General features: G+C 43.4%; 1 protein-coding gene across 1 annotated transcript in view; it reads left to right on the top strand.

The window, feature by feature from the left end:
- Positions 1–16,151, top strand: part of hsd17b4 (hydroxysteroid (17-beta) dehydrogenase 4) — a 43,924-nt gene that overhangs the window by 6,399 nt on the left and 21,374 nt on the right. Inside the window, exons 10-17 of the mRNA XM_079827544.1 lie at positions 5,415–5,439; positions 5,820–5,948; positions 6,071–6,156; positions 8,218–8,448; positions 8,659–8,710; positions 8,798–8,869; positions 8,949–9,052; positions 9,129–9,194. Coding sequence (XP_079683670.1) covers positions 5,415–5,439; positions 5,820–5,948; positions 6,071–6,156; positions 8,218–8,448; positions 8,659–8,710; positions 8,798–8,869; positions 8,949–9,052; positions 9,129–9,194 — 765 coding nt within the window. The remainder of the gene's footprint in view (positions 1–5,414; positions 5,440–5,819; positions 5,949–6,070; positions 6,157–8,217; positions 8,449–8,658; positions 8,711–8,797; positions 8,870–8,948; positions 9,053–9,128; positions 9,195–16,151) is intronic.

The following is a 16,151-nucleotide window of genomic DNA, read 5'->3' as shown; positions in this document are numbered from 1 at the left end:
CCACTGCGTTATTACTGTAAACGCTCACCCGTCATCTCTCTACTGTACCACTGCATTATTACTGTACACGCTCACCCGTCATCTCTCTACTGTACCACTGCGTCATTACTGTAAACGCTCACCCGTCATCTCTCTACTGTACCACTGCATTATTACTGTACACGCTCACCCGTCATCTCTCTACTGTACCACTGCATTATTACTGTACACGCTCACCCGTCATCTCTCTACTGTACCACTGCGTTATTACTGTAAACGCTCACCCGTCATCTCTCTACTGTACCACTGCGTTATTACTGTAAACGCTCACCCGTCATCTCTCTACTGTACCACTGCGTTATTACTGTAAACGCTCACCCGTCATCTCTCTACTGTACCACTGCGTTATTACTGTAAACGCTCACCCGTCATCTCTCTACTGTACCACTGCGTTATTACTGTAAACGCTCACCCGTCATCTCTCTACTGTACCACTGCGTTATTACTGTAAACGCTCACCCGTCATCTCTCTACTGTACCACTGCATTATTACTGTAAACGCTCACCCGTCATCTCTCTACTGTACCACTGCGTTATTACTGTAAACGCTCACCCGTCATCTCTCTACTGTACCACTGCGTTATTACTGTAAACGCTCACCCGTCATCTCTCTACTGTACCACTGCGTTATTACTGTAAACGCTCACCCGTCATCTCTCTACTGTACCACTGCGTTATTACTGTAAACGCTCACCCGTCATCTCTCTACTGTACCACTGCGTTATTACTGTAAACGCTCACCCGTCATCTCTCTACTGTACCACTGCGTTATTACTGTAAACGCTCACCCGTCATCTCTCTACTGTACCACTGCGTTATTACTGTAAACGCTCACCCGTCATCTCTCTACTGTACCACTGCGTTATTACTGTAAACGCTCACCCGTCATCTCTCTACTGTACCACTGCATTATTACTGTACACGCTCACCCGTCATCTCTCTACTGTACCACTGCATTATTACTGTACACGCTCACCCGTCATCTCTCTACTGTACCACTGCGTCATTACTGTAAACGCTCACCCGTCATCTCTCTACTGTACCACTGCGTCATTACTGTAAACGCTCACCCGTCATCTCTCTACTGTACCACTGCGTCATTACTGTAAACGCTCACCCGTCATCTCTCTACTGTACCACTGCGTCATTACTGTAAACGCTCACCCGTCATCTCTCTACTGTACCACTGCATTATTACTGTACACGCTCACCCGTCATCTCTCTACTGTACCACTGCGTTATTACTGTACACGCTCACCCGTCATCTCTCTACTGTACCACTGCATTATTACTGTAAACGCTCACCCGTCATCTCTCTACTGTACCACTACGTTATTACTGTAAACGCTCACCCGTCATCTCTACTGTACCACTGCATTATTACTGTACACGCTCACCCGTCATCTCTCTACTGTACCACTGCATTATTACTGTACACGCTCACCCGTCATCTCTCTACTGTACCACTGCATTATTACTGTAAACGCTCACCCGTCATCTCTCTACTGTACCACTGCGTTATTACTGTAAACGCTCACCCGTCATCTCTCTACTGTACCACTGCATTATTACTGTACACGCTCACCCGTCATCTCTCTACTGTACCACTGCATTATTACTGTAAACGCTCACCCGTCATCTCTCTACTGTACCACTGCGTTATTACTGTACACGCTCACCCGTCATCTCTCTACTGTACCACTGCGTTATTACTGTAAACGCTCACCCGTCATCTCTCTACTGTACCACTGCATTATTACTGTAAACGCTCACCCGTCATCTCTCTACTGTACCACTGCATTATTACTGTACACGCTCACCCGTCATCTCTCTACTGTACCACTGCATTATTACTGTAAACGCTCACCCGTCATCTCTCTACTGTACCACTGCATTATTACTGTAAACGCTCACCCGTCATCTCTCTGCTGTACCACTGCATTATTACTGTACACGCTCACCCGTCATCTCTCTACTGTACCACTGCGTTATTACTGTAAACGCTCACCCGTCATCTCTCTACTGTACCACTGCATTATTACTGTAAACGCTCACCCGTCATCTCTCTACTGTACCACTGCGTCATTACTGTAAACGCTCACCCGTCATCTCTCTACTGTACCACTGCATTATTACTGTAAACGCTCACCCGTCATCTCTCTACTGTACCACTGCATTATTACTGTACACGCTCACCCGTCATCTCTCTACTGTACCACTGCATTATTACTGTAAACGCTCACCCGTCATCTCTCTACTGTACCACTGCATTATTACTGTAAACGCTCACCCGTCATCTCTCTGCTGTACCACTGCATTATTACTGTACACGCTCACCCGTCATCTCTCTACTGTACCACTGCGTTATTACTGTAAACGCTCACCCGTCATCTCTCTACTGTACCACTGCGTTATTACTGTACACGCTCACCCGTCATCTCTCTACTGTACCACTGCGTTATTACTGTACACGCTCACCCGTCATCTCTCTACTGTACCACTGCGTTATTACTGTACACGCTCACCCGTCATCTCTCTACTGTACCACTGCGTTATTACTGTAAACGCTCACCCGTCATCTCTCTACTGTACCACTGCGTCATTACTGTAAACGCTCACCCGTCATCTCTCTACTGTACCACTGCGTTATTACTGTAAACGCTCACCCGTCATCTCTCTACTGTACCACTGCATTATTACTGTACACGCTCACCCGTCATCTCTCTACTGTACCACTGCGTCATTACTGTAAACGCTCACCCGTCATCTCTCTGCTGTACCACTGCGTTATTACTGTACACGCTCACCCGTCATCTCTCTACTGTACCGCTGCATTATTACTGTACACGCTCACCCGTCATCTCTCTACTGTACCACTGCATTATTACTGTAAACGCTCACCCGTCATCTCTCTACTGTACCACTGCATTATTACTGTAAACGCTCACCCGTCATCTCTCTACTGTACCACTGCGTTATTACTGTAAACGCTCACCCGTCATCTCTCTACTGTACCACTGCGTTATTACTGTAAACGCTCACCCGTCATCTCTCTACTGTACCGCTGCATTATTACTGTACACGCTCACCCGTCATCTCTCTACTGTACCACTGCGTTATTACTGTAAACGCTCACCCGTCATCTCTCTACTGTACCACTGCATTATTACTGTACACGCTCACCCGTCATCTCTCTACTGTACCACTGCATTATTACTGTAAACGCTCACCCGTCATCTCTCTACTGTACCACTGCGTTATTACTGTACACGCTCACCCGTCATCTCTCTACTGTACCACTGCGTTATTACTGTAAACGCTCACCCGTCATCTCTCTACTGTACCACTGCATTATTACTGTAAACGCTCACCCGTCATCTCTCTACTGTACCACTGCATTATTACTGTACACGCTCACCCGTCATCTCTCTACTGTACCACTGCATTATTACTGTAAACGCTCACCCGTCATCTCTCTACTGTACCACTGCGTTATTACTGTACACGCTCACCCGTCATCTCTACTGTACCACTGCGTTATTACTGTAAACGCTCACCCGTCATCTCTCTACTGTACCACTACGTTATTACTGTAAACGCTCACCCGTCATCTCTCTACTGTACCACTGCATTATTACTGTACACGCTCACCCGTCATCTCTCTACTGTACCACTGCATTATTACTGTACACGCTCACCCGTCATCTCTCTACTGTACCACTGCATTATTACTGTAAACGCTCACCCGTCATCTCTCTACTGTACCACTGCGTTATTACTGTAAACGCTCACCCGTCATCTCTCTACTGTACCACTGCATTATTACTGTACACGCTCACCCGTCATCTCTCTACTGTACCACTGCATTATTACTGTAAACGCTCACCCGTCATCTCTCTACTGTACCACTGCGTTATTACTGTACACGCTCACCCGTCATCTCTCTACTGTACCACTGCGTTATTACTGTAAACGCTCACCCGTCATCTCTCTACTGTACCACTGCATTATTACTGTAAACGCTCACCCGTCATCTCTCTACTGTACCACTGCATTATTACTGTACACGCTCACCCGTCATCTCTCTACTGTACCACTGCGTTATTACTGTAAACGCTCACCCGTCATCTCTCTACTGTACCACTGCATTATTACTGTAAACGCTCACCCGTCATCTCTCTACTGTACCACTGCGTCATTACTGTAAACGCTCACCCGTCATCTCTCTACTGTACCACTGCATTATTACTGTAAACGCTCACCCGTCATCTCTCTACTGTACCACTGCATTATTACTGTACACGCTCACCCGTCATCTCTCTACTGTACCACTGCATTATTACTGTAAACGCTCACCCGTCATCTCTCTACTGTACCACTGCATTATTACTGTAAACGCTCACCCGTCATCTCTCTGCTGTACCACTGCATTATTACTGTACACGCTCACCCGTCATCTCTCTACTGTACCACTGCGTTATTACTGTAAACGCTCACCCGTCATCTCTCTACTGTACCACTGCGTTATTACTGTACACGCTCACCCGTCATCTCTCTACTGTACCACTGCGTTATTACTGTACACGCTCACCCGTCATCTCTCTACTGTACCACTGCGTTATTACTGTACACGCTCACCCGTCATCTCTCTACTGTACCACTGCGTTATTACTGTAAACGCTCACCCGTCATCTCTCTACTGTACCACTGCGTCATTACTGTAAACGCTCACCCGTCATCTCTCTACTGTACCACTGCGTTATTACTGTAAACGCTCACCCGTCATCTCTCTACTGTACCACTGCATTATTACTGTACACGCTCACCCGTCATCTCTCTACTGTACCACTGCGTCATTACTGTAAACGCTCACCCGTCATCTCTCTGCTGTACCACTGCGTTATTACTGTACACGCTCACCCGTCATCTCTCTACTGTACCGCTGCATTATTACTGTACACGCTCACCCGTCATCTCTCTACTGTACCACTGCATTATTACTGTAAACGCTCACCCGTCATCTCTCTACTGTACCACTGCATTATTACTGTAAACGCTCACCCGTCATCTCTCTACTGTACCACTGCGTTATTACTGTAAACGCTCACCCGTCATCTCTCTACTGTACCACTGCGTTATTACTGTAAACGCTCACCCGTCATCTCTCTACTGTACCGCTGCATTATTACTGTACACGCTCACCCGTCATCTCTCTACTGTACCACTGCGTTATTACTGTAAACGCTCACCCGTCATCTCTCTACTGTACCACTGCATTATTACTGTAAACGCTCACCCGTCATCTCTCTACTGTACCACTGCATTATTACTGTAAACGCTCACCCGTCAGCTCAAGCTTGTGTTTGTGTTTTCAGGTCGGCGCCGGATGGATCGGCAAATGTAAGTTCAGTTCTCCTGAAACTCCTGATCTGTGTGGGAGAAGATCAGCAGCACAAATACATCCCTGACTCACTCTCACACCGCCTTTATGGATATATATCAGTTATATAATGCGTTTATATATACACCGATCAGGCATAATCTTCATCTCCTGTTAGTGGGTGGGATATATTAGGCAGCAAGTGAACATTTTGTCCTCAAGAGTTGATGTGTTAGAAGCAGGAAAAATGTCATTCTGAACCTCCTCTACACAACAGAGATTACTGTCAACACACATCTGAGACATTCACTATTCTGCCTCTTCAGTGTTTGTGGACCACAGTATCAGATCTGTGTGTGTGTGTGTGTGTGTGTGTGTGTGTGTGTGTGTGTGTGTGTAGTGCGCTGGGAGAGGAGTCTGGGCCGAACCGTGCGGCAGAAGAACGAGAGCATGACGCCGGAGGCCGTGAGAGACGCTTGGGCCGAGATCTGTGACTTCACTGACGCCACCAAACCCTCCAGCATTCAGGGTAACACACACACACACACACACACACACACACTCGCGCAGCTCGTTAGCCAATCAGACGCTTCCGTCGCACGCACCTGTCTGTCACATGGAGGTAATGAACATGCTCATGTGTGTCTGAAGAGTCGGTGCAGACGCTGGTGGAGGTTCTGTCCAAAGTGGAAACCGGAGGGGGAATCGGAGCCAATCCGACCGCAGCGACAAACCCTGTGAGAAACGCAACACACATCTAAACATTCTCAAATCAAGCTTTTTATTACCATATTAACATGAAAATGAAGCGAGTCTGTGCTTAACACGAGCTAATATCAGCCAGAAAGATCATCTCGTCTTCACTTTGAGTTGAGTTTATTCTTCTGACTCCTTTATTATTAGCTCTTGTTTTAAGCTCGCTTCATTTTACAGACTTAAAGGTTACCCATAATGCCCCTGAGCACAGGATGTAATATCTCACCGTCAAATAGATCATTTATTATATCATGTTGTAAATGCCCATTTTTCAGTGGAAGGAGAAACATGCAGTTTTCATGCCTGTATCTTTAAATGCAAATGAGCTGCTGTTACCCGCCCCCTTTCCAGAAGAGGGCGGAGCCTGTACAGCTCACGCATCCGACACTGTTAAAAACAATAGTCAGCAGTCATGGGCAGGGTCTATGCTAATAGGGCAGAGTCATGGGTGGGGTCTATGCTAATAGGGCAGAGTCATGGGTGGGGTCTATGCTAATAGGGCAGAGTCATGGGTGGGGTCTATGCTAATAGGGCAGAGTCATGGGTGGGGTCTATGCTAATAGGGCAGAGTCATGGGCGGGGTCTATGCTAATAGGGCACAGTCATGGGCGGGGTCTATGCAAATAGGGCAGAGTCATGGGTGGGGTCTATGCTAATAGGGCAGAGTCATGGGCGGGGTCTATGCTAATAGGGCAGAGTCATGGGTGGGGTCTATGCTAATAGGGCAGAGTCATGGGCGGGGTCTATGCTAATAGGGCAGAGTCATGGGCGGGGTCTATGCTAATAGGGCAGAGTCATGGGCGGGGTCTATGCTAATAGGGCAGAGTCATGGGCGGGGTTTATGCTAATAGGGCAGAGTCATGGGCGGGGTCTATGCTAATAGGGCACAGTCATGGGCGGGGTCTATGCAAATAGGGCAGAGTCATGGGTGGGGTCTATGCTAATAGGGCAGAGTCATGGGTGGGGTCTATGCTAATTGGGCAGGGTCATGGGCGGGGTCTATGCTAATAGGGCAGGGTCATGGGCGGGGTCTATGCTAATAGGGCAGAGTCATGGGCGGGGTCTATGCTAATAGGGCAGAGTCATGGGCGGGGTCTATGCTAATAGGGCAGAGTCATGGGCGGGGTCTATGCTAATTGGGCAGAGTCATGGGCGGGGTCTATGCTAATAGGGCAGAGTCATGGGCGGGGTCTATGCTAATAGGGCAGAGTCATGGGCGGGGTCTATGCTAATTGGGCAGAGTCATGGGCGGGGTCTATGCTAATAGGGCAGAGTCATGGGTGGGGTCTATGCTAATAGGGCAGAGTCATGGGCGGGGTCTATGCTAATAGGGCAGAGTCATGGGCGGGGTCTATGCTAATAGGGCAGAGTCATGGGTGGGGTCTATGCTAATAGGGCAGAGTCATGGGTGGGGTCTATGCTAATAGGGCAGAGTCATGGGTGGGGTCTATGCTAATAGGGCAGAGTCATGGGCGGGGTCTATTCTAATAGGGAGGAGTCTGTCAGCAGTCATGGGCGGGGTCTATTCTAATAGGGAGGAGTCTGTCAGCAGTCATGGGCGGGGTCTATGCTAATAGGGCGGAGTCTGTCAGCAGTCATGGGCGGGGTCTATGCTAATAGGGCGGAGTCTGTCAGCAGTCATGGGCGGGGTCTATGCTAATAGGGCGGAGTCTGTCAGCAGTCATGGGCGGGGTCTATGTTAATAGGGCGGAGTCTGTCAGCAGTCATGGGCGGGGTCTATGCTAATAGGGCGGAGTCTGTCAGCAGTCATGGGCGGGGTCTATTCTAATAGGGAGGAGTCTGTCAGCAGTCATGGGCGGGGTCTATTCTAATAGGGAGGAGTCTGTCAGCAGTCATGGGCGGGGTCTATGCTCATGGGGCGGAGTCCCAGTGATATTTACACCTTATTGGTGATGTATACGTTATACAGGACAGCAGAAGATTACACAGAATATTAATATATTATTGTAAAGAACATGTGTTGAGTTCATAATCTGACAGTGATGGTGTAGTCCAGTGATGTGTGTGTGTGTTTGTGTCAGTCTGCGGCCGTGGGTCAGACGCTGCCAGAGATGAGCTTCTCCTACACACACATGAGCTGTATCCTGTACGCTCTGGGCGTGGGAATGTCCACCCGGGACGCGGATCACCTGCACTTCCTGTACGAAGGCCATCCGGAGTTCTGCGTTCTGCCCACATTCGGCGTGATCGCGGCCCAGAGCGCCATCAGCGGCCTCAGCGGCGTCCCCGGACTGGACATCGACTTCACCAGGGTGTGTGTGTGTGTGTGTGTGTGTGTGTGTGTGTGTTGGGTTAGGTTTAGGGGCAGGGGCAGTGTAAGGGGATAGAAAATACAGTTTATACAGTATAAAAACCATTACGCCTATGGAATGTCCCCATAAAACATGAAAACCCAACATGTGTGAGTTTGTGAGTGTGTGTGTGTGTGCGCTTCCTGTGTGTGATCTGTGTGTGTGTTTCAGCTGCTGCACGGAGAGCAATATCTGGAGCTGTTCAAACCGCTGCCCACATCAGGTGACCTCAGCGCACACACACACACACACACACACACACGTGCTGACCACACCCTCGGGTCATGTGTGCTGACCTCTCTCTCTGCAGGGACGCTGACCTCTCGGGCCAAGGTCGCCGATGTCCTGGACAAAGGGTCAGGGATGGTGGTCCTGCTGGATGGTGAGGTCATCACATCAGAACTAACCAATCACTGAGCATTTCAGTTCATCACCACAGCGTGTGTGTGTGTGTGTTTCAGTCCACACGTACAGCGGAGGAGAGCTGCTGTGCTTTAATCAGTTCTCGTTGTTCGTTGTGGGCGCTGGAGGGTTCGGGGGGAAGAGGACGTCCCAGAAGGCCGTGGTGAATATGACACGTCACGCTCACGAACGCCCGCTACTTCCTGTCACACACACTCATCACTTCCTGTGTGTTTCAGGTCACGGCTGCTCTTCCTGACCGGCCCGCGGACGCTGTGATCGTGGAGGAGACGTCCCGAGATCAGGTGATGAGACACACACACTGATGAAGATTCACACACACACTGATGAAGATTCACACAAACACTGATGAAAGATTCACACAAACACTGATGAAAGATTCACACAAACACTGATGAAAGATTCACACAAACACTGATGAAAGATTCACACAAACACTGATGAAGATTCACACAAACACTGATGAAGATTCACACAAACACTGATGAAGATTCACACAAACACTGATGAAAGATTCACACAAACACTGATGAAAGATTCACACAAACACTGATGAAAGATTCACACAAACACTGATGAAAGATTCACAGATTCACACAAACACTGATGAAGATTCACACAAACACTGATGAAAGATTCACACAAACACTGATGAAGATTCACACAAACACTGATGAAAGATTCACACAAACACTGATGAAAGATTCACACAAACACTGATGAAAGATTCACACAAACACTGATGAAGATTCACACAAACACTGATGAAGATTCACACACACACTGATGAAAGATTCACACAAACACTGATGAAGATTCACACAAACACTGATGAAGATTCACACAAACACTGATGAAAGATTCACACAAACACTGATGAAAGATTCACTCAAACACTGATGAAAGATTCACACAAACACTGATGAAAGATTCACACACACACTGATGAAAGATTCACTCAAACACTGATGAAAGATTCACTCAAACACTGATGAAGATTCACACACACACTGATGAAAGATTCACACAAACACTGATGAAAGATTCACACAAACACTGATGAAGATTCACACACACACTGATGAAAGATTCACACAAACACTGATGAAAGATTCACACAAACACTGATGAAGATTCACACAAACACTGATGAAGATTCACACAAACACTGATGAAAGATTAACATAAACACTGATGAAGATTCACACAAACACTGATGAAGATTCACACAAACACTGATGAAGATTCACACAAACACTGATGAAGATTCACACACACACTGATGAAAGATTCACACAAACACTGATGAAAGATTCACACAAACACTGATGAAGATTCACACAAACACTGATGAAGATTCACACAAACACTGATGAAAGATTCACTCAAACACTGATGAAAGATTCACACAAACACTGATGAAAGATTCACACAAACACTGATGAAAGATTCACACAAACACTGATGAAGATTCACACAAACACTGATGAAAGATTCACACAAACACTGATGAAAGATTCACACAAACACTGATGAAAGATTCACACAAACACTGATGAAGATTCACACAAACACTGATGAAAGATTCACACAAACACTGATGAAAGATTCACACAAACACTGATGAAGATTCACACAAACACTGATGAAAGATTCACACAAACACTGATGAAAGATTCACACAAACACTGATGAAGATTCACACAAACACTGATGAAGATTCACACACACACTGATGAAAGATTCACACAAACACTGATGAAAGATTCACACACACACTGATGAAAGATTCACACAAACACTGATGAAGATTCACACAAACACTGATGAAAGATTCACACAAACACTGATGAAAGATTCACACAAACACTGATGAAAGATTCACACAAACACTGATGAAGATTCACACAAACACTGATGAAAGATTCACACAAACACTGATGAAAGATTCACACAAACACTGATGAAGATTCACACAAACACTGATGAAAGATTCACACAAACACTGATGAAAGATTCACACAAACACTGATGAAGATTCACACAAACACTGATGAAGATTCACACACACACTGATGAAAGATTCACACAAACACTGATGAAAGATTCACACACACACTGATGAAAGATTCACACAAACACTGATGAAGATTCACACAAACACTGATGAAAGATTCACACAAACACTGATGAAAGATTCACACAAACACTGATGAAAGATTCACACAAACACTGATGAAAGATTCACACAAACACTGATGAAAGATTCACACAAACACTGATGAAAGATTCACACAAACACTGATGAAAGATTCACACAAACACTGATGAAGATTCACACACACACTGATGAAAGATTCACACAAACACTGATGAAGATTCACACACACACTGATGAAAGATTCACACAAACACTGATGAAGATTCACACAAACACTGATGAAAGATTCACACAAACACTGATGAAAGATTCACACAAACACTGATGAAAGATTCACACAAACACTGATGAAAGATTCACACAAACACTGATGAAGATTCACACAAACACTGATGAAGATTCACACAAACACTGATGAAAGATTCACACAAACACTGATGAAGATTCACACAAACACTGATGAAAGATTCACACAAACACTGATGAAGATTCACACAAACACTGATGAAGATTCACACAAACACTGATGAAGATTCACACAAACACTGATGAAGATTCACACAAACACTGATGAAAGATTCACACACACACTGATGAAAGATTCACACAAACACTGATGAAAGATTCACTCAAACACTGATGAAAGATTCACACAAACACTGATGAAAGATTCACACAAACACTGATGAAAGATTCACACAAACACTGATGAAGATTCACACAAACACTGATGAAAGATTCACACAAACACTGATGAAAGATTCACACAAACACTGATGAAAGATTCACACAAACACTGATGAAGATTCACACAAACACTGATGAAAGATTCACACAAACACTGATGAAAGATTCACACAAACACTGATGAAGATTCACACAAACACTGATGAAAGATTCACACAAACACTGATGAAGATTCACACAAACACTGATGAAAGATTCACACAAACACTGATGAAAGATTCACACAAACACTGATGAAAGATTCACACACACACTGATGAAGATTCACACAAACACTGATGAAGATTCACACAAACACTGATGAAAGATTCACACAAACACTGATGAAAGATTCACACAAACACTGATGAAGATTCACACAAACACTGATGAAAGATTCACACAAACACTGATGAAGATTCACACAAACACTGATGAAAGATTCACACAAACACTGATGAAAGATTCACACAAACACTGATGAAAGATTCACACAAACACTGATGAAGATTCACACACACACTGATGAAAGATTCACACAAACACTGATGAAAGATTCACACAAACACTGATGAAAGATTCACACAAACACTGATGAAAGATTCACACAAACACTGATGAAAGATTCACACAAACACTGATGAAAGATTCACTCAAACACTGATGAAAGATTCACACAAACACTGATGAAAGATTCACACACACACTGATGAAAGATTCACACACACACACTGTTGAAAGATTCACACAAACACTGATGAAGATTCACACAAACACTGATGAAAGATTCACACAAACACTGATGAAGATTCACACAAACACTGATGAAGATTCACACACACACTGATGAAAGATTCACACAAACACTGATGAAGATTCACACACACACTGATGAAAGATTCACACAAACACTGATGAAGATTCACACAAACACTGATGAAAGATTCACAGATTCACACAAACACTGATGAAAGATTCACACAAACACTGATGAAAGATTCAAACAAACACTGATGAAGATTCACACAAACACTGATGAAAGATTCACACAAACACTGATGAAAGATTCACACAAACACTGATGAAAGATTCACACACACACTGATGAAAGATTCACACAAACACTGATGAAAGATTCACACAAACACTGATGAAAGATTCACACAAACACTGATGAAAGATTCACACAAACACTGATGAAAGATTCACACAAACACTGATGAAAGATTCACACAAACACTGATGAAAGATTCACACACACACTGATGAAAGATTCACACACACACTGATGAAGATTCACACAAACACACAAACACTGATGAAAGATTCACACAAACACTGATGAAAGATTCACACAAACACTGATGAAAGATTCACACACACACTGATGAAAGATTCACACAAACACTGATGAAAGATTCACACAAACACTGATGAAAGATTCACACAAACACTGATGAAAGATTCACACACACACACTGATGAAAGATTCACACAAACACTGATGAAAGATTCACACAAACACTGATGAAAGATTCACACAAACACTGATGAAAGATTCACACAAACACTGATGAAAGATTCACACACACACTGATGAAAGATTCACACAAACACTGATGAAAGATTCACACAAACACTGATGAAAGATTCACACACACACTGATGAAAGATTCACTCAAACACTGATGAAAGATTCACACAAACACTGATGAAAGATTCACACACACACACAAACACTGATGAAGATTCACACAAACACTGATGAAAGATTCACACACACACACACACAAACACTGATGAAGATTCACACAAACACTGATGAAAGATTCACACAAACACTGATGAAAGATTCACTCAAACACTGATGAAAGATTCACACAAACACTGATGAAAGATTCACACACACACACAAACACTGATGAAAGATTCACACAAACACTGATGAAAGATTCACACAAACACTGATGAAAGATTCACACAAACACTGATGAAAGATTCACACAAACACTGATGAAGATTCACACAAACACTGATGAAGATTCACTCAAACACTGATGAAGATTCACTCAAACACTGATGAAAGATTCACTCAAACACTGATGAAAGATTCACACACACACTGATGAAAGATTCACACAAACACTGATGAAGATTCACACAAACACACAAACACTGATGAAAGATTCACACAAACACTGATGAAAGATTCACACACACACTGATGAAAGATTCACACACACACTGATGAAAGATTCACACAAACACTGATGAAGATTCACACAAACACACAAACACTGATGAAAGATTCACACAAACACTGATGAAAGATTCACACACACACTGATGAAAGATTCACACACACACTGATGAAAGATTCACACAAACACTGATGAAGATTCACACAAACACACAAACACTGATGAAAGATTCACACAAACACTGATGAAAGATTCACACACACACTGATGAAAGATTCACACACACACTGATGAAAGATTCACACAAACACTGAAGATTCACACAAACACACAAACACTGATGAAAGATTCACACAAACACACAAACACTGATGAAAGATTCACACAAACACTGATGAAGATTCACACAAACACACAAACACTGATGAAAGATTCACTCAAACACTGATGAAAGATTCACTCAAACACTGATGAAAGATTCACACAAACACTGATGAAAGATTCACACAAACACTGATGAAGATTCACACAAACACTGATGAAAGATTCACACAAACACTGATGAAAGATTCACACAAACACTGATGAAGATTCACACAAACACTGATGAAAGATTCACACAAACACTGATGAAGATTCACACAAACACTGATGAAAGATTCACACAAACACTGATGAAAGATTCACACACACACTGATGAAGATTCACACAAACACTGATGAAGATTCACACAAACACTGATGAAAGATTCACACAAACACTGATGAAAGATTCACACAAACACTGATGAAGATTCACACAAACACTGATGAAGATTCACACAAACACTGATGAAAGATTCACTCAAACACTGATGAAGATTCACACAAACACTGATGAAAGATTCACACAAACACTGATGAAAGATTCACACAAACACTGATGAAGATTCACACAAACACTGATGAAAGATTCACTCAAACACTGATGAAGATTCACACAAACACTGATGAAGATTCACACAAACACTGATGAAAGATTCACACACACACTGATGAAAGATTCACACAAACACTGATGAAGATTCACACAAACACTGATGAAAGATTCACACAAACACTGATGAAGATTCACACAAACACTGATGAAAGATTCACACAAACACTGATGAAGATTCACACAAACACTGATGAAAGATTCACACAAACACTGATGAAGATTCACACACACACTGATGAAAGATTCACACAAACACTGATGAAAGATTCACACAAACACTGATGAAAGATTCACACAAACACTGATAAAAGATTCACACAAACACTGATGAAAGATTCACACACACACTGATGAAAGATTCACACACACACTGATGAAAGATTCACACAAACACTGATGAAAGATTCACACAAACACTGATGAAAGATTCACACAAACACTGATGAAAGATTCACACACACACTGATGAAAGATTCACAGATTCACACACACACTGATGAAAGATTCACACAAACACTGATGAAAGATTCACACAAACACTGATGAAAGATTCACACAAACACTGATGAAAGATTCACACAAACGCTGATGAAAGATTCACAGATTCACACACACACTGATGAAAGATTCACACAAACACTGATGAAAGATTCACACAAACACTGATGAAAGATTCACACAAACACTGATGAAAGATTCACACAAACACTGATGAAAGATTCACACAAACACTGATGAAAGATTCACACAAACACTGATGAAAGATTCACACAAACACTGATGAAAGATTCACACAAACGCTGATGAAAGATTCACAGATTCACACACACACTGATGAAAGATTCACACAAACACTGATGAAAGATTCACACACACACTGATGAAGATTCACACAAACACTGATGAAGATTCACACAAACACTGATGAAAGATTCACACAAACACTGATGAAGATTCACACAAACACTGATGAAAGATTCACACAAACACTGATGAAAGATTCACACAAACACTGATGAAAGATTCACACAAACACTGATGAAAGATTCACACAAACACTGATGAAAGATTCACACAAACACTGATGAAAGATTCACACAAACACTGATGAAAGATTCACACAAACACTGATGAAAGATTCACACAAACACTGATGAAAGATTCACACACACAC

This window comes from Gobio gobio, assembly GCF_949357685.1.
Source record: "Gobio gobio genome assembly, chromosome: 10".
Lineage (NCBI taxonomy): Eukaryota > Metazoa > Chordata > Actinopteri > Cypriniformes > Gobionidae > Gobio > Gobio gobio.
Note: the sequence above shows the minus strand (reverse complement) of the source record. Positions and strands in the feature narration are given on the sequence as shown.